The 24,449-nt window shown below is 38.8% G+C and overlaps 1 protein-coding gene across 9 annotated transcripts in view; it reads left to right on the forward strand.

Annotated features, from left to right (window-relative positions):
- LOC100733670 (BTB/POZ domain-containing protein KCTD7) overlaps positions 1–24,449 on the forward strand; it is a 96,441-nt gene that overhangs the window by 60,744 nt on the left and 11,248 nt on the right. For 7 of the 9 annotated variants that reach the window (XM_063234459.1, XM_063234461.1, XM_063234462.1 and 4 more), the window contains 2 exons: positions 11,606–11,775; positions 24,014–24,095. In XM_063234459.1, the coding sequence (XP_063090529.1) occupies positions 11,606–11,775; positions 24,014–24,095 (252 nt within the window). The remainder of the gene's footprint in view (positions 1–11,605; positions 11,776–24,013; positions 24,096–24,449) is intronic. The other 2 variants (XM_063234460.1, XM_013148262.2) reach the window with 2 other exon arrangements.

The following is a 24,449-nucleotide window of genomic DNA, read 5'->3' on the forward strand; positions in this document are numbered from 1 at the left end:
CTTTACATTTCAGCCTGGTCACTTGTTGGACCGCTGTCTGTGGGTAAGGTTAGCCTATACTATGTGCAGTTTGTTTTTCCTTTTCTGTACAGGGGGATCGAACCTAGGTCCATGCGCATACTAGGCAAGTGCTCTACTGCTGGGCCACATGCCCATGCCTGCTAACTATAGTTTTAACTCATTAGGTCAGGACTAGACATAGACATTTTGTATTCTTTATTTTACTTCTTTGTATACAGTGTGCTTGCTCTTGATGTTTTACTTATATTAGTAGCACAAAAGAAAACTCAACCTGGACCAACTCGGGTGCAAACAAAATACTGATAACCTGCTGAGGAATTTAAAGAATATTTGCACATCCTGTTAGAGCTAGATGTGTATTCAGATAAGGTAAATGGAACAGCTTGACTGTGAAGACTCAGTTAACTTACAATTTTTTTGGTTTTTTTTTTTTGGTACCGGGGATTGAACTCACGACCTAGTGCTTGCCAGGCAGGTGCTTATGGCACTGAGCTAAATCCCTGGCCTTTAACTTACAGTTTTTAGTAGTTTTTTCATCTCCAAAGTCAGGATGAAAATACGGTATAGGTTATAGAAGAAATCATAATGCCTAGATGGGTTGAGACATTTGTTTATATATTCCAAAATGCCCCTTTCTTTTAGAGATCATATAAATGTTTTCACCCAGGGTAAAATCTTGTGTCCTCTCCTTACCGCATTCCCCGGACCTTACCACCAAGCCACATCTCCAGCCCCGTCTTATTTTGTATTATGAGACAGGGTCTTGCAGGTTTACCCAGGCTGAGCCTGAACTTGTGATCCCCTGCCTCAGTCTCCTCCAGTGTTGGGATCTCAGGTGTGTGCCACCATTCCTGGCTTGTACCTCTTTTACAAACTTTCCTTCTCGGAGGAATAGCTTTTCTTTTTTCAGAATTCAAATACCAGTCTCCTTGCTATCCTTCATTAAGATGAGCTAGGGCTTCTTGGAGAAATGAGTGATTCTGGTGCTGAATTGACAGCTCCCTCAAGGTTTTGGGGAGCTGTCAGAGGACTCAAAAGCTAGCTTGAAAGGGTTCCTACTGCCAGCTACCAAATGTAGTACAATTTGAGTTATTGAATAAATCTACAAAATAGAATATAACTGATTGAATGACGATGTGTAAGTCTGTTCAACTAATAATTAAATAAATGAATATGACATTCACTGCACATAGTGGCACACACCTGTGATCCCAGCGCATTTTAGCTGAGGCAGGGAGATTGTGAGTTTAAGACCAACTTGAGCTATGTAGCAAGATCCTATTTAAAAAAAAAAAAAAAAACTAAAAACAAACAGAAGACACAGCAATCATCATCACAGTGAGATCTGGTTAGGTGAGTGTCATCAGTGGATGCTAATCTAAAATGAGATTAGGAAGTTTCCCAAGGAACAAGTTACTGAACATGATCTCACATTAACTCCCCGCTTTGTTTGTTATTTACAAATGGAGAAATGATAATTAGGAAATGGGGGCAGGTTGGACATCGTGTTCCTCCAGATACAATACTTCAAGAAGAGCACAACATCACTTCTGAAATAGGTAAGTTAAAATTTAGAGCCACAAGGTAGCAGCAGACAAACCCATGTTGAGGGGCATTCAGTAAAATCATTAACCTGTATTCTTCAAAAAGTTGTCATGAGAAACAAAGGAAGGCTGACAAAAGTGTCCAGATTAAAGGTGACCTAAAGACATACAAACATCAAAGTGCACTGTGTCTCCCTGAATTGGATCCTGTGCCAGGAAGGGAAAAAAACAAAAACCTTTTTTTGAATAATTGATGGAATTGGAACATGGATTTAAACTAAGTATTATCAATGTTAAAATTTCCTGAATTTGGTAAATGTACTATGTAGTTGTATAAAGGAATAATCCTTGTTACTACGAAATATTTTTATCAATCAGTAAAGATCATGGTATATGCAAATGTAGTGTGAAAAGTTTTGATATATGTAAGACGTAGCATGATGTTAAAATTTTGTGAATCTGTTAAAGAGATTAAGAAACTCTGTGACAGTCTTACAGCTTTTCTGTAAATCTGAAGTCTCTTCAAAATAAACTGTAATCTCCAGGACCTGAATTTCAAGTGTTAATTGAATAGAAGCTTGGTGTAAATTACATTGTGCAAGGAATCATTAATGGATTGCTACTTTAATCATTAGGGCCTTTGGCACTTGGATGAAACTAATTTGGAACCAGTTTTATACTTGTGCCGTTTTTACAATTCTCCAGTTGACTCTGGTTGTACTTTTTTTACTCTGAACATTGTTTATCTTTGCTTTATGAGGTTTATATTATAAATAGCCTTGCATATTACATCAAGTGGAGTGTACAGTCCTTCCTCAGATCCAGAGTATTGTTCCAGGACCCAAAATGTACTAAAGTCTGCAGACGCTCAGGAACCAAGAGACTATTTGCGTATGACCTACACAATCCTCTCCTTTAGTTAAATTGTGTGTGGGTGACCTGATACTATGTAAATACCGTGTAAATAGCTATTAGCCTGTACTGTGTTGTTTAGGAAATCAAGCCAGGAGACGGAAGTTATTACCTGTCCAGTTCATCTCTATCTGAGGATGCAGGACCTATGCGTATGGATGGCCCGCTGCATTTAGAACATGGTCTTTCTGACTTTCATTGCTTAGGACTAAGGGAGGTTTTATGTTTGGATTTTTTTCTCCTGACACCAAATAAATGGTGTATTTTATTCTCTGATACCAACTGCTTATTGAGCGATTCAGTCCTATTCTGACACTACGCAGAGTAGCAGAGACCTCACAGGTTAAAGCTGTCAGTCTTACAGGAAAGTCCCCATTGTCACCTGGGTCCATGGTACCTGTACTTCTCACCCACCAGTTACAAAGCAATTCCCTATCAAACATGGTTGTTTGCTACAGTGGTTCACAGAACTCAGGAACACATTTCACTTCCATGTTCACCAGTGTGTTATGAGGGACGTGACCCAGCAACTGACTAATGAAGAGAATGTGTGCGCTCTTGGCCGCCACCCTCCTAGCATCTCAGTCTATTCTCTGGCCAGAAGCTGTCTGAACTTTGTTGTTTAGGGCTTTTATGGATGTTTCATTACATAAGCATGATGGTTAGTTAATTCATTGGCCATTGGTAATTTAAAATCTGCCTCTTCCCTCCCCAGAGTTTAGAGTGTAGGGTTGAACCTGCTTACCTTCTGATCACAAGGCTGGTTTGTCTGGTCACCAGCCCTCTCCAGAAGCTAATGGGCACATTGGGATAAAGGGGCTCTTTATGGGCAACAGACAGTCCTGTCACTCAGGCAATCCCAAGGCTTTTAGGACCTCTGTGCCAAGAGCCTGGGACAAAGATGAGGTGTATATTTCTTAAACTACAGACTGTCTTCCTCTCACCTGTGTTATATAGTAATAGAACTGCAATATTCTACTGAGCTCTCTTTTTATATTAAAGATGATCAGAGAAATGTGGAGATTTTGGTACATTTAAAAATTAAGATACAAAATATGAAAAAAAGATACAAAATATGTTTTTACTAGATTAGAAATAGTATTAATCATCTTGGCTCTTAATTCCTCAAATTTATTAGTGAAGATTTTGCTTTCATAGAAAGCAATAGAATATCAGTTGACTTAATGTGTCATCTGCCTTTAAGGCAGCCATTTCATGTTGGTTACTTTTCTCTTGTTGCTGAGACAAAATACCTGATGCCCAAAATTAAGGAAGGAAATTTTATTTAGCTCACAGTTTGTGGAGGTTTCAGTCTATAATCTGCTGGCTGAAAGGCAGGGTGATTCACATCAGAGGGCAACAAACAGTTCATGGGGGTAGAAGACAGCAAACGCGAAAAGAGCAAAAGAGGAGGAGTGCAGAGGGAAGACTCTGTCCCTTACATCATGTGTAGGCTACCCAGCCTAGGGTGGGTTAGTACTCATTGCCATAATACCAGCATTGTACCATGAATCAGTCACAAGCATTAGAAGCCTGCCCCATGACTACATGAGGGTTTGAGGGGACATCTAGACACAAACCGTAACATTATTCCCCTAGACCCCCAGAGACTCATACCTTTCTTTACGCAAAAGGCATTTAGTACATCTCCAAGAGTTGTCAAAGTCCTAATGGTTTCAGCATTGCAGGAAAGTCCCAAGTCTGAGATGAGATCTAAGACAAACTCTTAGCTGCAGTCTCCTTCCAACATTCAGTGGCACAGGGTGGATATTTCCGTATCAAAACTACAAATGGGAATAACCAAGCATTGGAACCAAAGTTAAGTCCAGTATCCAACATGGAAGACATTTAGTCCTATAGTTCCATATGGAACATCTGAAGCAGTCTGTGATAAATTGTGAGCTCTGAAGAGTTTGTATGGCTCTACCCCTACAGTGCTTTTGGCACCACAGTTACTTTCTCAGGCCCACTGTGCTCCCTCCTTGCAGATTTCCTCAGATGATGTACATTCCTGGCTTCTTCAAATGTCTGGGTTCTCAACTGTACCTTTGGCTTCACCCTCACACCTTCACACACTGCCCTGTCAGGGACACACTGCCTGGGCTCTCAGGCCTCCTTCTGAAATCTGGGTGGAAACCCTCTCAACTTAAGAATTCTTGTATTCTGCATGCATCTAAAATCAGTGCCAGGTGGATAATGCCAAGGACTGCTGCCAGCTAGAGCAGTAGCCAGGCTTCCTTCTCTCTTGGCTGTACGAGTTGAGTGACTGGATCACTGGGCACTCTGAATCTGATTATGAGTAACAAATTCTCTTATGCTGCCTCCATTCTGGAACCTGGTGAGCTGTTGCTGCCGTTCTGGAACATGGTGGTCTACCGCTTTCTCCTCAGAGCAGTCTTTCATTTTTGTAATGTTGAGGCTAGAAAGGATAGGGACCTGCTGCTTCTTGTGATGCTCTCAAGCATCTTTTATATTCTTTTATATTCTCCTATTCTCAGCAATTGAGATCTTCTCGGCTGTATTTTTGCAGTCCACAACTTTACTAGAGCTTTTATCCTGGCCAAACCCATGTTTTAAACTGTCTTGCTGGCCTCTTTGTTCTTGATTTGCAACATAAATCTGACTAAAAGCCCCCAATAGTAGCCATGTCACCTCCTTAACATTTAACTACCTTGAAATTTCTTTTGCCAGATTAATTAGTCTATCACTCTTAATCTTAGTCTCAGGCAAAATCTCTGGATGTGAGCAAAATGCAGACAAATTTTTGCTAAGCCGTAACATTTACCATCTGGAGTTCAACAGCCAATACTGTCATAGTATTTTCTCAATTCATGGTCATTGGTTGATTAGATTGAGAAGGAGATGGAGTCTTTCTGTGTCACCCAACTTCGCCTTAAATTCCTGGGTTTAAGCAGCTATGCGAAGACTGCAGGCACATGTGACCTTGATTCATTAATTGTTTTAAGTAGGAGTAAACAGATGTTATGTTAATAAAAAGATATGTTATGGTATTGTTATGAAAAACTTAGGCTTGGGGAACAGGCAAACCTGCATTCAAATCCCATCTTTTATTAGCCCATGACTTTGAGCACTTAGTGATCTAGTCTCTCTAACCCCAGTTTATTCATACATAAAATAAAACCATCTACCTGACAAAATTGTTAAGGATTAATGAGAATGACTAACAAAGCCCAGGGTCTGACATCTAGGAAATCCTCACTGAGTGATTGCCATACATACTATTGTCATTATAATTCAAGAGATGTGTTCTGCTAAGAGAGCTTTTGAACTCTTTAGGTTGAGGAATGGAAGACTTGTAATCACAGTTGACTGGATATACTTGAAATATATGCTTTGTTTCTGTGTTAAAACACATGATGATTTTAAGTTAAAGAGCAAGTGGTTGCCATTTGAGCCCTAGCCAAACTGTAACTGTAATGTAAGCGAGGTGGCTCTTTTCCAACTTCCTTCTTCACTTTCTTCATCTTACGTGCTAATACCTATTGACTGTTCAAAATGACCTCATTGCATTCCTGAGCATCAAATACCCAGACTGTGTCTCTGTCACTTTCTATCTGTAAGCCAAATGTCTATTCTTGTAGTACGGGTTGACTTCTGGAAAGTTGGAAAGAAACAGCCAACTATCAGTTTTACTAATTTATATTAATTTATAGCTAGCTAATATAGTCTTCATTTACATTTTAAGAGGTTTTTAAAACTACTTACCATTCTAATGACTTAAATGCAGGATGAACAAAACTTGCATATTTTTTCTTTAACTTTTATATGATAATGTAACAGGAAATATGAAATGACAACTTTATCAAATTTCTTCAATTCGAGAATCAACTGATTGAAATAACACCTGCCCAAGCAACACTCGGGATAATATATTAAAACAGCCGCCCAAGTGATGCTCATGGTGAAGTCTTTTTTTTTTTTTTTGCGGTACTGGAGATTGAACTCACAACCTCATGCTTGCCAGGCAGGCACTTATGCCACTGAGCTAAATCCCCAGCCCCCAGAGTGAAGTCTTAAGTGGTTAAAAGAAAGTATTTGTAGGAGGAGAGTGTGCAAAAGCAAAATAATCAAGGAATAGGTCATGGTATTGTTCCTCGCTTGGCTGGCAAGGAATTGGTGTCTGCTGAAAAGCTGGCAGTCTTCCCTTTGACAAGTGAAGACAATTGTTGCATAAGTGAGCTTAGGTTTTAGAGCAATGCATGTAAACCAGGGTTCAAGTTCTAGCATTTACCCCTTAAATAACTATAATATCATTCAAGTTTTTGTACTTCATAAAAGTATCACCTGGTGGGCTTGTGAGGCCTGGACAAAATGATACTGTAAAAGTACTTAGTATGTAGTATACATGTCCTGTATGGAAGTTACTGCCAATTATTTTGTCATATGGAATGTGCATTTGTTTCTGTTGGGTACTCTGTAGCCTTTAATTCAGTCCGGCTGGTAGATAGCATTGTTCAAGTATTCTGTTCTTACTGATTGTTTTTCTTAGTGATTTTTTAAATCTTCTGTTTTATCAATTACTAAGAAGAAGAGTTGAAAGGAGAGGTGTGGGATGGGAAAAAGAAACGAGACATATCAGGAACAGGTACACATTGTCTGTGATGAGTGTTACCATTATGTATATCTAAAATGTGCCAATAAAATTAAAAAACTTAAAAATATACAACAGAACAATAAAAAATCACTGAGAGGAGTATTGAAATTTTTTTTTCTTTTTGGTAATGGGGAACCCAAAGGCCTTTGCACCTAGTTACATCCCCAACCCTTTAAAAGAAATATTTTTTTAAAATTTTGAGAGAGTCTAAGTCTTTTAAGTTGCCCAGGTTGGCCTTGAACTTGCAGTTCTCCTCCCTCCCCTTCCTAGAGTTGTTGGGGCTGCAGGTGACACCACTACACCTGGTATTGCCTTCTTTTTTATTTTTTTTTTTTATCTTGTTATTGTTACCGAGGATCGAACTCACGACTACCTGCTTGCAAGGCAGGTGCTTATGCCGTTGAGCTAAATTCCCAGCCCCCTTTTTGATTATTTTTTATGAACATGTTTTTATCTCCACTGTTGGTTTTTTAGATGTACCTCTTTGTTTTATTTTTGTGTTTTGAGGTTTACAAAATACACCTTTAACTGGTCTACCTTCAAATAATGTAACAGCCTTGTAACAGTATTCTTACAGGTTTTCCTCTCATGCCTTTTGTTGTTTTTATCCTGTATTTTAGTTCTGTATATCATATAAATCCCACAATCCATTATTTTAAGCTTAGGTGGTTAATTATCTGTCAAATAAAAAATTTTAAATAACAAGCATTTCTTGTTTTTTTTTTTTCTACATAGCATTCTGGGAAAAAACAAGCATTTCCTATTTGTCCACCTCACTTGCCATTGCTGATGGCCTTCCTTATGAGGATACTGATACTCATGTAGTATCATTTCCCTTGCCTGAAGGACTCCCTTTAACCTCCTTGCAGTGTTGATCTGCTGGTGAGATCTCACAGCTTTGAAGAAGTCTATATTTTGCCTTTGTTTCTGAAAAATCAAAATTGTGCAAGGTACAGAATTTTTTTTTCCTTGCCGGCACCTTGTGAATATTACTTGTCTTCAGATTTGTGTGATTTCTGATAATATTTAAAAATCTGCTTACATTGTTTTTGTTACTCTGTATGTAATATGACTTCCCTCACAGTTCCTCTAAGGATCCTTTGAAGTTTCTTCCAGAAGATCCCCCAAGGTTTTGTTCATTTTCAGCAGTTTATGCGATGTCTTAAACCAGGCAGTAGTGCATACCTGTAATCCTAGCAGTCTGGGAGGCTGAGGTAGGAAGACTATAAGTTTTAAGCCCAGATGGGGCAATTCAGTAATTTAGTTAGACCCTATTTCAAAATAAAAAAGGGACTGGGAATATAGCTTGATGTGAAGGCTCTGGGTTCAGTCACCAGTACTGGGGAAAAAAAGACATGTCTTATTATAAGTTTCTTCACGTTTTTTGTGCTTAGAGTTTGTTCCACTTCCTGTGTTTACAGACTTACACCTTTAATCAATTTTTGGGAAATGTTCAGCCACTATTTCTTAAAATATTTCCTTGTTCCCTCGCCCTTTCTCTCCAGTTACACCAGAGTCAAAATGGTTTATATTGTCCGCAGACCACTAATGCTTAGTTCAGTTTGTTGCAGTCATTTTTCCTCTGCGTTTTATTTTGGATAATTTCTTTCCTGATGTCTTCAAGTTTGTTTGTTTGTTTTGTATTATGTACTGTCTAGTGCATTTTTCATTTAAATGTAGTTTTTACTTCTAGAAGTTTGGTTTACTTCTTTTTGTATCTCCCATTTCTCTCATCATGTTCTATGTTACTTTATAAACCAAGTGCATTTATAATTGCTATTGTAACATTCTGGTCTAGTGAATGTATCATCTATATTATTTCTAGTTCTTTATTAATGTGTTTATTGGGTTATATTTTTCTCATTTGCATGTCTGGTAATTTTTTACTATTACACATTTTGAATTCTGTGTTTTGTGGTTGCTGGATTTTTTTCCTTTAAATATTGCTGGGCTTGTTCTAGAATAGAGTATGTTACTAGAAATCATTTTGTTTGTTTTATGATACTGGGAATGGAATTTAAGGTTTTGTGTGTGCTAGGCAAGAACTCTACCACTCAGCTACGCCCTAAGCACCAATTTGATACCTTTTAAGCTTTGTTAGAATGGGTTCTAGTCCACCTTGGTTCCAGGGCTAACATGATCCAGCTACAGTATTCTGAGAACTGTGTGTGTGTGTGTGTGTGTGTGTGTGTGTGTGTGTGTGTGTGTGTGTATCTGTCTGTCTTTCTTTCTTTCTGTTTTTTTAACACTGTCTCCATGTAGTCCGTGGTACCCTTGAACCTGCAATCTTCCCACCTCAACCCTTAAGTACTAGAGTAATGTTTATACACCACTATTCCCAGTTCAGTGTCTTATATTAGAAGGTCTTTCCTCTTTGGCTGATGGAAAGTGAACCGTTTCTGACCTTGTATGAGCACTTTGAATTGTTTTGCATGTGTGGCTTTACCCAGTCTTGGGTAGTTATTTCCTTAGGTTTTCTTTCTTTTCTTTTTTTTTCACATGCTGTGCACCTTCCAGCTAATGGCTACAAGAGCTCCCCTGCAGATGTCTCCAGCTTTTTCTCTGTAACTCTATTCTCTGTGGTATTTTGCCATGCAAGTTTCAGCCACATTGCCTTCCTTGAACTCCAGTGTTCTCTGTCTGTCTCAGTTTGCATCTTTGTTATGAGTGAGATTATGCATCTTTCCTGTGTTGAGATCTGTCTATGTTTCCTTTTTCTGTACTCTTGGTATTCTTTGTCCTTTTTCGTATTACACTGTTGGCCATATTTTCTGCCCTTAGTTTTTTGTAGTGCTATTTGGAAACATTTTTTCCAGTTTGTTGTCTGACTTTTGACATACGTTTTTTAACATACATATATAGTGTTTCTAGTTTTTTAATTATAGTTAAGGAAAATTTCATAAATTAAAAGATATTCAAAGAAACAAAATTTTGAAAAAGATAGCTAAGCCAGGTGTGATTGTGCATGTCTGTAGTTCCAGCACTTGTGGAGCAGGAGGATTGCCACAAATTCAAGGCCAGCCTGGGCTACGTAGTGAGTTCGAGGCAAGTCAGAACTACATAGTGAGGGGGCTGGGGATTTAGCTCAGTGGCATAAGCACCTCCCTTGCAAGCAGGCAGTTGTGAGTTCGATCCCCAGTACCAATAAAAAACAAAAAGACAAAAAAAAAAAAAAAAAAAAAAAGAACTACATAGTGAGACCCTGTCTCAAAAAACAAAAACAAAAATAAAAACAAAAAAAGCTAAATACTAGATTCAGAGAAAGAACTATAAAATTAATTTTGTTGTACTACTTAATATTCAGAGTAATATAAGGAAAGAGATGCTTTTACTTTAGTTTGAACATAAGCAAGTATATCACACATGAATTTAGTAACCAGTGTCATAATAAGTGAGAGGTGGACTCAAATTTGTTATGGCATGGTTAGTTGTATATTCTTTTAGATAATTAACTTGTGTTTGTCTCACTTAACTCTGTCAGTCTAATAGGAATATCATTTTTATTATCTTAAAATTTCATTACAACCTCACTGTTAAAATGTATCTCTGATAGCTGGGGATTTAGCTCAGCAGAGTAAGTTGCCTGCCTGGCAGGCGGGAGGTCATGAGTACAAAATCCCTGGCACAAAAATAAATAAATAAATAAAATATATCTCTGAAATAAAATCAAAAGTTTAAGTTGTAAGTTCAAAAAATAACATGAGGAATTATACTAAAGAAATACGTAATAGGTTAATTTTAGTATCTTTCAAAGATGCTTTCTTTTTAATTATCTTTTTGTCTATAAAAGGAGATTGTGGGTATGAGATCTTATAATTCCTTATAAGTGTTGAACTAGAGAGCACAGTTCAAGATCAGGAGAGTCTGTACCTTCTGAGACACTGTGGTTTCCCTCAGTGTAGTATTTACTTGAAACAATTGGGTCCCTAGCTGCAGGAAAGTATGTGTGCTCTGCTGTGTTCACTGGGCTACTTTGGGCACATTTTCATTTTGAGCAGTGTGACCTGCAGACTGAGTGGTGGTAACTAACTGTCTCCACACAGGCAAATTGGCCTTTCCCTTTGGAAAGTACGATGGGATTTGAACACTTGTCAACATTTCATGTTCCTTCTTAACATTTTGGTGCTTTTACTGATTGTTATTTTACTTTTTGACTAGCTTTATAAACTCAGGCAGTTTTCGAGAAAGCTGTTCAAGCGAGTGTGTCCTTCAGTATTAATGATTAAATCTATATATAGATCAACACATGATGTATTTTGACTAAGAAAATACTAATAAAGCAACTTTTATTTGAATATCTTGGATCAGGACATTTTGTCTGCTTGTATTTCCTACTCATAAAAATAGATTTTGTTTACTCTAAAGAAAGCTGTCCAAACATTTAAACATAAAATGATTTAAATTTTAGTTTAACTTTGATAAAACATAATTTAAATAATCTTAAATTAGATGCTAAGTGATTCCATGCATAGATCGTCTCTTTTATGAAACTTACTATGTTTAATTTTCCCAGCAGAAATTCAGGAAGCAAAAGCTCCCAGTCCTTCCATTAACCGGCAAACCAGCATTGAAACGGATAGAGTGTCTAAGGAGTTCATAGAATTTCTCAAGACCTTCCACAAGACAGGCCAAGAAATCTATAAACAGACCAAGATGTTTTTGGAAACAATGCATTACAAAAGGGTAGGTTGAGAATAACCATTTAGAGTTTTGGTTTTAGGAAAGGTCTTAGAAACAATGGAAAATGATCCTGTCAGTTTCCACCTGAGAAAGTTGAGACTCAAGAGATGTTATTTACCTAAGAAGAGCCTCCAAACCAAGTGAAAACTGGACTCCCAGGCTAGTACTTTTCCACTGCAGTTCGGTGGTGTTTTGTGGAAATTCTGACTTTGAAGCCACTTAAATTATGTACTTGAGTATCAGGGCTTCCTGACGTGTTGCCTCCTAACTAGTATAAACTGCCACTGTAGACCTTTAACTGTGTGTTACGACTTTTAGGCCAGTAGCAGTACTTTCAGGGAGTTTTGTTATTATTTGTTTTAGTTTTTAAGTTACAATTTTAAATTTTGTCTCCTTGTTTGGTTAGAGAAAGAAAGATAGAGTGTAGATATTGTGAAGGGCCTTAGCAGCTATCTGGTTTCAGTCCTTTTATTTTATTGATAAGGAAATTGAGAGCCACAGACTAAGGAACCTGTCCAAGGTTACACAGGTGGATTTGGGTCAGTGTCAGGACTAGAATTAGAACTTCTACACATTTATCTTTAACTCAGAATTTTAACCCAAGACTCTCTCACAGTAATTCATTCCTAAGGCTGCCTGTGAAGGAATTCCTTTTGTAAATACGAATCAATTCTGTCTTAATTTTTTGTGTGTGTCTTTTTTTGAGATGGGGTCACGCTATGCAGTTCAGGCTGGCCTTGAGCTCACTTTGTAGCCCAGGCTGGTCTCAAACTCGCAACGATCCTCCCACCTCAGCTTCCTGAGTGCTGGGATTACAGGCGTGAGCCACCACACGCGGCTAATTCTGTCTTAATATAGTGAAGCCACTAACTGCAGAATTAGCACTGAACTCTGAAGTAGAGAAGTCTTACAGAGAAAGAGGAACAAGGATAATAGCAAGGTGTTTAGCTGCTTAGCTCTCTTCTAGCTGTGGTCAGACATCACTAGACTAATTGGCAGTGGGCTTCAGTCAAGATATTTTTAAATAACAAATTCGGTTTGTAAAGGAGAGCAGCTGTTTGCTCTTTAGGAAAATAGTGGACATTGTGTAAGGGCGCATCCTTCTTCTCCTTTAGGTTTCTGTGAACAAGTAGTGACATAGTTAAAGCAAGCAAACTGTCATTGATTTGTATGTGTGTTAAAAGCAATAATAGGCCTTCTTACTATGGAAGAATTCAGAATTCATGTGACATACTACTTTTGTTTTGCTGTTTTGAGATGGGGTCTCACTGTGTAGCCCTGAGATCCCCACCCCTCAGTCTTAGGTGCTGGCTTGCCAGACCTGTGTCTGCCTTCCAACCTTTAAACAAAATTTTTTTTATTTCCTTTATTCCGTATACATGTTTGAACAACATTTAAACATGTATTTCTTGTTCCAGCAAGTTTTATCACTGTCCCTTGACTTCGTAGTTTGAGTTTAGGGCTCTAACCCTTCCCTTCACCTTTTCTTTCCCTTACCTCTCTTTCATATTCTGAATAGCATTATCATTGAGTACATTGACTTTATATGATTAAAACTGTAATGTTGGGGCTGGGGATTTAGCTCAGCGGCATAAGCACCTGCCTTGCAAGCAGGCAGTCGTGTGTTCGATCCCTGGTACCGATAAAAAGGAAAAAGACAAAAAAAAAAAAAAAAAACCTGTAACATTTCCTGCTGTTATTGCATTTAAAAATTAAAAACCACTGAAAAGAACATTTATTATGACTTTACAAATACTGTTCACCACAGGTCCTGGTAATATGCTTAGATATTTCTCTTCAGGTCCCAGGTTAGTTTGTAGAAACTTTGTTTGTTTTTGAGACAGAGTCTCACTGTGTAGTTCAGGCTAATCTTGAACTCACTTTGTTACCGAGGCTGGCCTCAAATTCACAGCAACCCTCCTGCCTCCCTCCCCTGTAGTGGGGTTACAGGCATGTGCCACCATGCCCAGCCAACTTTAATTTTTTTGTCTTTTTTTTTTTTTATTTTTATCGGAACCCGGGATCGAACTCACAACCACCTGCTTGCAAGGCAGGTGCTTATGCCACTGAGCTAAATCCCCAGGCCCCCAACTTTCATTTTTTATCATGTTATATAGTTAACTCCTGAGCCATCAGGAAAAATTCACTGGCTTCCTATAAACATTAGCATTTATACTATAGTGCATATAGCATGTGTGCTGTGTGATACTAAATTTTAGAATCCTGAGCAACTTGGATTTGCTTTTCTTTTGTTCAGAAATAAAATGGGAGCTGGGGATACAGCTCAGGAGCACAGCACCTGCCTGGCAAATGTGAGGTTGTGAGCCTGCTCCCTAGTAATAAAAGATAGACAGACAGACAGAAAGAGAGAGACAGGTAGATAATGGGCCCTTGATCTGTAAGAATTTGACTTTTTAATCAGTACTAAAGGCAGAGCTGATGTGGATACCACTATGCCTTGATAATTGCTGTCAGAGATTTGGCTGTGGCCTTAGGTTCTTTGTGTTTGAAGAGCCCCTGTCCAACCTATTTTCCTTTACATAGTCAATGCCTGAATCCCATGCATGTGTCTCAAGTCTCCCAGTACTTGCACATTGCTTGGCACATACTTGCTACTGAACAGATGCTTTTGAACTCAGTGTCCCTCAAGAAGTCCTCTGTCCTCTGGGTGCAGGTTACTGTCAGCCAAATAAATAAACACCTTTTACTTCTGAATCACTTAACCTAACTAGCTTGAAGTCACTAATACACATCTCTTGGGGGAACTGATTGAATACAACTTGGGACAGTTCCTATGAACTAGCAAAATATAATGTAAGGTGCTATCTCTATTCAGTTCAGTAAAACTGTTTGAAAGACTTTAACTTGCCAGGCACGTGGAAGGTCCTAGGTTTGAACCCTAGCACCACGGAAAAGGGGTGGTGGGGAGAGCTTAATCTCTTCACTAACTGAGCCTTCTAAGTCTTATCTGAAGGCTTACTCATTGAACTTTGATCACTGCCTGTTTAAAATGGCCCTGTCCATGTTGCTGTAAACTGACAGCTCTTCCCATTGTGCCCCACAGTGATTTCCTTCCAGATCTCGGAGGTTGAGAGCAGTGAATGTGCTTGCCTGTGTCTGTTCCCCGCCATTCCTATTCCCTCCATCCTGGTGTACGCCAGTGTGGAGGACCTTTCCTCCCTATGGGCCAAGTCTGAGAAGTTAAAGATTTTCAGAAGTATATATATTTTTAAAGTTTTTAAACCATTTTATCTGCATTTAGTATGTATACACACACACACACACACACACACACACACACACTCTCTCTCTCTCTCTCTCTCTCTCTCTCTCTCTAATATATATTTATATTTATTCTCCCAGACTGTCCCTTTGTCTAAAATAAACACACATAATTTATACTCCCTGTATTACTACACTGTAATGCTTTACTTCAAATTCAACAAATATGTCAGTATTTTCTCAAGGCTGTTTTTTTTTTTTTTTGCTCTTTTTCTCTTTTTTAATATAACTGATGTCATTATTAGCTACTTAATATATGTATTGTCTTCTTGGTGCCTTATGTTCAATATAATGAAATATTTCTATTGCAAATGAGACAAGGAAATCCACTTATGTTGAATATAAATTATCACCTGCTTTTCTCTTAAAAACACTATAACTAATTTAAGTTTTATTAGGGAAATGGGAGTCATGGAAGAGGCAAAATAGAATTTATAAAGTTTTTTTGAACTTTGATTTTATCTTTACAGAAAAACTCAAATTTAAAAATCTCACTATAGTAAACAAGCTTCATTCAGATAGGTCTAAGAGTGACATGGATTCAGGGAATATGTGATCACCTACAGAAAGAAGTATGTATAGATTTCCTTCATTATTTAGACAAAGCATTAAATACCCAAGATAGTTTTAAAACATTAAATAGCCCTAGCTGGATATTAACCTTCCCCATCGTAACCGGAAAACCATATTACTCAACCCTATTGAGATTCATGGTTAGGTGAAGAATTTTTTTTTCTGTGCATTTGTTTATATAAAAACATTTTCAGTACACACTGGTGTTGTAGTACATGCCCATAGTCCCTGCCCTTGAGAGGCTGAAGCAGGAGGGTTGCTTGAGCCCACAAGTTCAGGATCAGCATGGACAACATCAAAACCAAACCAGACAAGCAAGACACTGGTAGACTGCATTTATACCAAAGTAACTAAGACTTCTGGAAGAACTTTTGTGCTACCCCAGCTGTTTAGATCCTGTCCTTAATAAGCATTAAAACTTGCTAATTGAGCTGGGGATTTTGCTCAGCTGCATAAGCACCTGCCTCTCAAGGGCTAGGTCATGAATTTGATCCCTGGTACCAAACAAACAAACCGTAATTTTCTAGTAGTCTAAAAATGTGGCCTGCCCTCTTAATAGTGACCTGCATTTTCTCCATGTACAGTCTTTTTTTCCTTTTTTTTTTCAAACTCACCACCATTCACTTGTGAGGCGAGCTAAATCTCCGGCCCTTCATTTACAGTCTTAATCTGTTGACTATTGCATGAAACCCTTTTAATAAACTGAATTTCTCAATTCAATTTTTTAAAACAAGGTTCTTACATTAGCAGTCATGTGAATGAGCTCTTTTTCCTCACTAAGGAAGTAGTCAAGCAAAACCCAAGACCTTTGCTTCTTTCATTGTTTTTTTTTTCCTAGCCAGTCATTCTTCTGGACTCTAGTATTGATTATATTAAATAAACTTACAGTTTTCTCCGGCATTAATGCTTAAATATGTTTTTTCATTTTTTTTCATTTTTTTTTTTTTTTTTATCGGTACCAGGGATAGAACTCACGACCGCCTGCTTAAAGGCAGGTGCTTATGCCACTGAGCTAAATCCCCGGCCCCTGTTTTTTCATATTTTAATGAAAAGCAAAAATCCATAATTTAAGATGTGATTGCATCTTCAGTCACAGTCTCTTTCCCAAAATAAATAAATAGGTATCTTAGAACAACCTCACTTTTTTTTTGGTACTGGGAATCAAATCAGGACCTTGTGCTTACCAGGCAGGTGCTATGCCACTGAGCTATATCCCTGGCCGAACCTCACTATTCTAAGCCGTGCATTTATAAGGAGTAGCTTGCTGTATGTAATCACTGTTAGAAGAAACCTTAACAAAATAGGTTTTTGAGAAAATCAGGGAAAAAGTAACATAGGATCCAATTTTAAAATTAGAAGTAGTGTGTTCTCACTACTTCTTTAGGCAAAAGCTAAAAAAGTGCAATACATGGAAGCAGAGTATAAACAGTGGTTTGCAGAGGCTAGGGAGGGGTGGAGTATGGGGGAGGCAGGTGGTGAAAAGGGAGTGGGCACCGTGGTGCAGCTGGGTAAGAGGGTCACCCTGTAGTGTTCTCTAGCTTGTGCTTAGTGTGGATTTCAAACAGGGTAGCAGAAAGGGTCTCAGTAGGGGAAATGGAGGCTGTGGTGATGGGCATGCTAATACATCACTGTGCCCCCTGCGTATGTACAGTTACTAATGGTACTTCAGAGTTTAAAGAGAAAAATTAAAAGCAGCAAGGATGAGAAACAGCACATAGAAAAGGAAAAACCCCAAGCTGGGGGAAATCTAAAGTCATAAAATAAAAACATAGATGAAAGATTGAGTTGATAACTATATTGAAAGTAATAAATGAATAAAATAATGAAAAACACCTCCTGCAGAAGATAGTCAAACGTGAGAGAGACAGTGGAAGACTCAGAGGAGCCATGGGGCCCAGTGCCTGGGGCTGGAGTGGTGCAGCTACAGCTCTGGGGTGTCACCTTAGCTGTGCACAGTACCCTCGGGCGCACCAGTTCCACCCTGGTACCTCACTGCTAGGCTAGGAAGAAAGCTTGCTGCTTCTTTCAGAGCTTTGTTTTGCCCTGTGTTCTTGTTTGCTTTTTTCAGTTGCTTGTTATAGATCATAGAAGGCTGGTGCATCTTCTTAGCTACAGTCCTTAGGACCTTCCCTGAGGGAAGCCTTGCTGGTTAGTCTCAGTGATAGTGGCTACACAAAATTAAGCTCTTTGTGCAGTTGCATTAATGAACGCAAATTAAGGAGTTGAGCACTGGCTTTTAATGTCACATGATTGGTAGTGTCAAACCCTTAAGGGCAGATAGGAGACTAAAGGCGTCTAGAGTAGGATGAATAATGCTCTATCTGTTCAAGCTGCAGTGATGGCAAAGTATTTTTTTTATTAATTCAGGACATTGTACTTGCCAGGCAGGTTTTTATGCCACTGGGCTATATCTGTGGCCCAGCGAAATATTTTAAACAAACAAAATGTCTTCAGGGATGGTGCCATTCTGCTCCTTACATGCTCCCATCTACACTGTGTGTCTCATGCAGTTCACTGTAGTGTGGAGTCGCTAGAATACTTACCCTACTACATACTTCATTCAGAGGAAATGCAAAAGTTAGGATTTTTTGCTATAAATGAAAGGTGTGAGTTCATTTATAATCATTACCTAGCTACTAAAAATGTTGGCTTCTGGCTTTTTTTCTTGTTATGAAATGAGCAACTATATTATAACAGTTCTTGACATTTGTTTTGCCAATAATTGGATTTTTAAAATTGACCCTGTTTTATTCTTCTAAATGTTTAAATCTATATTCAATTAGTGACTAATGACCTGGTGAGATAGACTTTCTCAAAATGAGGACTGCATGCATGGTATACTTTAAATGTTAATGTTTTTTATTTTTTTTTATTTTTTCTTTTTTCCGGTACCGGGGATCGAACTCACGACTGCCTGCTTGCAAGGCAGGTGCTTATGCCGCTGAGCTAAATCCCCAGCCCCTTAAATGTTAATGTTAATGTTTAAGTTTTATTTAAAGAGGATAAAGGCTCTAATATGTTTAGTTTCTTTAAACATGTTAAAGGCAGTATAAATAAGTAATATAAAGAAAATGTGGAGCTGTCTCGGTTACTTTTCTCATTGCTGAGACATAATACCCAACACCTGCAAGTTAAAGGAGGAAAGATTTATTTCAAATTGTGGTTCATAGAAGTTTCAGCCCATAATTGGCTGATTCCAAGGCAGGTTGGCATGGCATAGGGACACTGCACAGCAGCCACAATCATGCTCTAGTTTTTTTTGTTAGCCAACATCTCCAAACCCTTCCAAAAGCTTCCCAAAAGCCAGTTCCAAAAGCTTCTGAACCATGAAGTCAGGTACAGTCACACTAGCAACCCCACTCTCAATACCAAAAATCTGTGTTGGTTATTTTTGTTGCTGAGACAAAATACCTGATACCTACAAGTTAAAGGAGGAAAGCTTTATTTTGACTCATAGTTTGTAGAGATTTCAGCGCATAATTGGCTGGCTCCAAGGCAGGTCAGCGTGGCAGAGGGACATTGCAGTGGTGAAACAGTTCATGGTGTGGCAGGCAGAAGACAGCAAGCAAAAGCAGCAGAGGCCAGCCTGCCTTTCCCTTTTAGCCCATCCAGGCTACCAGCCGATTGAGTGGTGTCACTGAGAACTATGCTAATTCCAGTTAGTAGGCTAATTTAGTACCACATACCCTTAATCCCGTATCACACCAGCTCCGAAAAGCCCCATCTAGGAGCACATGAAACTTGGGGGGGCGGTATATCTAGTTACAAGCCATAATAGGGCCTAAGGTTATAGCTCAGAATAAAGGGCTTGCCTAATGTGTGAAACTGCCAGTTTGATTCCAGGCAGTATTCCCCCTCCAAAAAAACATAAAAGTTCACTTGAACAACTATTTCTAAGATGACAATATGTAATTTATCAACTAGTAATTTCTCATTGTTTATTTTCTTTTTTTAAAAAAATTCTGTATTTTGACCCTTTCTTCTGTTTTGCTTTTTTCTCTCTTTAAATAAAATTTTTAAAAAATTTTAAAAAGCGTAAAAGTTAAAACCTAAATTGGTTAAAGAGAGTTTTAGATATTTTTGTTGTTGCTGTTTTGTTTTCGGGTATTGGGAATCAAACTGAGGCCCTCACACTTGCCAAGCAGACCACTGTACCACTGAGTCATATTCCTAGGTAAATCAAGTAAACAATAACAGTGCAAAGGAAACTTAATGAACCTAGAAAATAGATCATGGAGATACGAAGTTCTGATAATTATTGAAGAAGTCACATAAAGGTTCTCAAAATTGGAGATGGAAAAAGACTTTAGCCACAGTGAAGGTGACTGTCTGTCAGTATTATATTGAAAGAAAGATATCCACATGTCCATGCTTTAAACTACAAAGAAACAAACCTTAGGAAAAAGATGACTTTTGACTTATTACGGAAAAGGAAGATCCCAAGTGATAGTGAATATTTGAGGAAAATAGTTCATTTATACTGCTAGGCTATTTTTCTTGGAAAGTATGAAAAATCTTTTGGAATTTCAAAGAAACTAAAAGAACTTATGAACATACACCAGCTATAACTTAGCTCTTTCAACAACAACTGTGAAAGCTCTGAGGTTTACCTTGCCCCCTAACAGCCTGCATAGTCCCATGGATTCTGGCAGAAGACACAAGTCTCTTGGGTCAGAGACAAAAGGCCCAGTGTATTGCAGCAGAACAGGAGCCAAACTGTCAGCATTTGCCCAGATTCTGAGTATCAGTTCTCGTGGGTAGTGTTTGTGTATGCAGTTATCCGTATTAGAATAACCTTGACAGAAGATTCTGAGTCTTTTTCATAATGGACAGTGAGTCAGCCTGCCCTTAGCTCCAAAGAAAGTATCACACTGAGCAGTAAACAGCCCTATTCTCATGAGAGGGGAAATACTGCTTTCTTGCAATTGTTTGCTGTTTTTTTATCCTTGGAAAGGTAGTGTAGAACAAGGCTGTCACAGCCTCTGCTCACAGTTGTGCAGAAGTGTGAGACCTATGGAGAATCTCAACACCTTTACAGTGTTACAAGTGGAGGAACAATAAGAAATGGTCACATTTATTCCTTCTTTCACTCAACTAATTCTGAGCACTAACCATGTGGTAGTGAGCTAATGCTTTAGTGGGAAGTGGACAAGAAGCAGACATGTTAGACAAAGGTTTCTAAAGTGTGACCTAAAATTACACTCAGGAACTGGGGGAGAAAGTGACCCCTAGTTACCAGAAATGCAGGCTGCTTAGGTCTTTATAAGAAACTCACAGTGCCTCTAATTAGAAGTATTAGTAATAATCCTAAGAATAAATGTGGTTTGTTCCTGGTTAAGTGTTAAAGTTTGCTATGAATGAAAAGTAACAAAGTATAAACTACTGAAGTAGATTAAAATGAGTAATCTGTTGTAGGAAGGACATAAACTAAAGGGCTATGTTAAATGATAGCATCATAAGGAAAATTCAGATATCACAGTTGCAAAGTTCAGACTTCCCTATTCAAAATAAAATTAGACTTACTGATTTAATGTTAATAAAAGTCCACCTCAGCTCAGTGTGGGGTTGTGTGCCTATAATTCCAGCACTTAGAAGGCTGAGGTAAAAGAGTTGCTGCAAGTTGGAGGCCAGCCTGGGCTATGTAGTGCATTTCAAGGTCAGTGTGAACTGCATAGTAAGACCCTGTCTCAAAAAATATATATATAATAATAATAATGTAAGTCCCATAATGGTAGTTTTTTGTTTATTTAAACCCATTATAATAATGAAAAGATTCAAGAAGATTTTCAAAAAGATTACAAGAGAACAGAGATAATTTGATATGCACAGTTACAATCATGTTCTTCATAAAGGCCAGGTGTAATATTAGACAAGATTGGGCTCATTCAAGGTGGAATGGCCTTAGACAGACAGGTGCAGTATTAAACTAGATCTGAAGAAATATTTCCAATGGGCTAAAGTTATTTAGTCCCTGGATAGGCTTATCTGATAATCTAATTTAGTACGGAGATGAATTTAGAGACTTTAGAATGTTAAATAGATTGGGTTGGGTAGGAAACAACCTTGTGGGCTAGGGAGGTTGCAACTTCCTGGAAATGGGATTTCAGTTGTTGACTGACCTACCCAGCCTGCTCAGAGACCCTTCTGGCTTCTGCAGCAAGAGCAGGTGGATCAGGGCTTTGTCAGAGGTAACTGTCTCCTGCTGGGGTCCAGCCACATAACACAAAAGGGACAGTGTTGTTTGTGGGCATCACTAAAAGTGTCACTTCTCAGCTGTCTCACACAGATGTAAGTATGCAAGGATACTCACTGCTGCCATTGCTACACCTGCTTAGAGATGTTCCATGCAGGTAACTGAAATAAAAGCAGGAGAGGCAGCCGTGGGGGTCGCACCTGATGTCTCAGATGCAGCTACTTGGGCTGGGAGAGGGGGCTGAGACAGGACAATTACTTGAGCCCAGGAGTTAGACTGTCTCCAAGAAGGGAAGAAAGAAAAGAGTGAGAGATTTCCTGTGTGCCCATGGTGCTTGGTCTTGTTCATTATTGTCTTAGAATGTTACAGTTACTTGGATTTAGCCTCATTTAAACTGGTGGCCCTCGGAACATTTTATTAACATTTTTATATCCTTGTCAGTTCTACTAATCATGTAGCAAGTGCTTTTAGAATGGATAGACCACTAAGAATGTATTCATTATGTACCACAAGCTTGTGTTAATAAAAGCGTTAAATTTTTTAAAAATAGGATGGATAGAAATAGAGCTCTCAGAAAGTTCAGGGGAAAATATTATCTTAGGAAATTCCAAGGGGAAACATAATGGTAGAGGTTTAGGCTTTTTGTGTGGTGGTGGGAAGTTTGTGGAAAGGAAGCTTCTACATCTAAATTTTGAAATGTAATGACTTTGATTACAAGATGAGGTTTTGATAAAAGAATAAAAACAGAAAAAAGTAAAAACAGAGCAGAGTGAAATAAAACAGGGATTCCAGAAATAGATTCTTTTTCAGTGTGAGCTACATGACAACCTGGGAAACCCAAGCTCTACCAATTGCTGCTGAAGGTGCCCAGTAAGTGCATGTGCACATGACTAGGTCTGTATTTCATCCTTTGAGCCTTGCATTTCAGATAGATCCAAGTGAAACATGAGAAACTTCTGACAACAACAGTTTAGGGTGTTTATATAAACTGCAGAGAGTAAAGTGATATGTTGCATTATTTTTAATAATCAGGTAAAGGTTTAATGGTATTAACATTAAAAGTTTATGCAATGAAAAATAGAACTCCGGTAAAATAAAAGGCAAAAAGTAGAAAACAGTGAATATGAAGATGAGCTTAATATTACAATGTATATATATTTCCTGAGGCAGCTTGGCTTTTCCAGATAAGGAATCAGTTCTGAGTCTACACTGTGCCGTTTGCAGGTGACCAATGAACAAATGCGGTGTGACTGCTGCAGGCACTGTGAGCTCTGCTTACTGGGGGTGCTTGGAGACCTGCAGGGTTATTCTGACAAAAGGAGTGAAGGACAGTTTCCTGGACCATGGAGAGCATGGATCGAGCCTCAGAGGCATTGGCTAGGGGCCTTCCTGGGGTAGCTGGAGGAGGGTGCGAGATGTATAGGCAGGCTGCAGAGAGAACAGCTTGCTAGTGCCAGAGGTAGGAGAACAGGAAGCTTCCCAAGTGTGGGAAGTGGGACGGGCTGGCCAGGCTGAGAGCAGCTTATACAGACAGCCGTGACTGAGGGGTGACAGGCACAGTGGCCAGGCCCTTGTCACCACCATTGATCTGCAGTATGTAGCTGGGTAGAAAGAAAGATTGAAAAGCACAGCTAAACTGCAGACGAGGTGAGGAGGGTGGTTTTTTATATAGACATTATTGGTTGGAAGAAGGTGGGGAATACATACATAAATTCCAAGTATAAAATCAGCAAAACCAAAGGAAAATTGTAAAGCCCAATGTAGGGACATGGAGACGTGAACACATGCACAGGGCTAGTGACAAGCAGTCTTCACAAGTTTGTGTGTACTTACACACAAGTGAGAAAGCCGAAGAGCAGCCCAGATGTGCAGCAGTAGATGGTGGTTAAATAAACTGATTAGATAACTGAAGGTTATAAAGCCAGTGAAAATGGCTAAGTAGACTAGCTAAATGGAAATAAAAATGTAAAGAAATTATTAAAATATGCATTCTATATAACACTGTATATGGTAAAAAATGAAAAAGGTCATGAGTAATAAGAATGGGTAGGTTTTTCTCCATTGCAGAATTACTAGAATTTGTAAGTAAATCTTAGGGTTAGCACCATATAGAGTGGATATTGGAATTTTTTAAAATGTAGCACTCTATTGATGAAGAGGCTATCAAACAGCCTGTTTGTGGCTTCATTTCAGGAGCTGAGCATTGAGGAACAGTCGGAGTGTACTCAGGACTTCTACCAGAGCGTAGCAGAGAGGATGCAGACTCGCGGGAAAGGTAATGCTTTGTGAGGCAGCCCCATGGGGTCCCTCAGAGCTGCCAGGCCACTGCTCATCACTTAGCCCTTACCTGCTCTTTCCAATGGCCTAGCGGGGTTTAGACACTGTGCTGTAAGCCACTCTGCGAAGTGCCAGGAGCGGGGCTCAGGCTGGGCAGTGCCTTTGAATGCCACCATGTGCGTCACCAGAGCAGCTGAACAGCTTAATTGATAGGAATGCTAATTGCCCCTGTTGTGGTGTGAAAGTGAGATGGATTAAAACCATTTGGAAAGCTTTTCTGACCCAGTCCCCTTTCTTGGAGTCAGCAGCCTGGTGAGTCATGCGTAGTTCTTGATGATGTAATCCTCAGCAG

The sequence above is a fragment of the Cavia porcellus genome, unplaced genomic scaffold (genome assembly GCF_034190915.1).
Source record: "Cavia porcellus strain 051 isolate PalLab524CR breed Dunkin Hartley unplaced genomic scaffold, mCavPor4.1 scaffold_23, whole genome shotgun sequence".
NCBI classification, from domain to species: domain Eukaryota; kingdom Metazoa; phylum Chordata; class Mammalia; order Rodentia; family Caviidae; genus Cavia; species Cavia porcellus.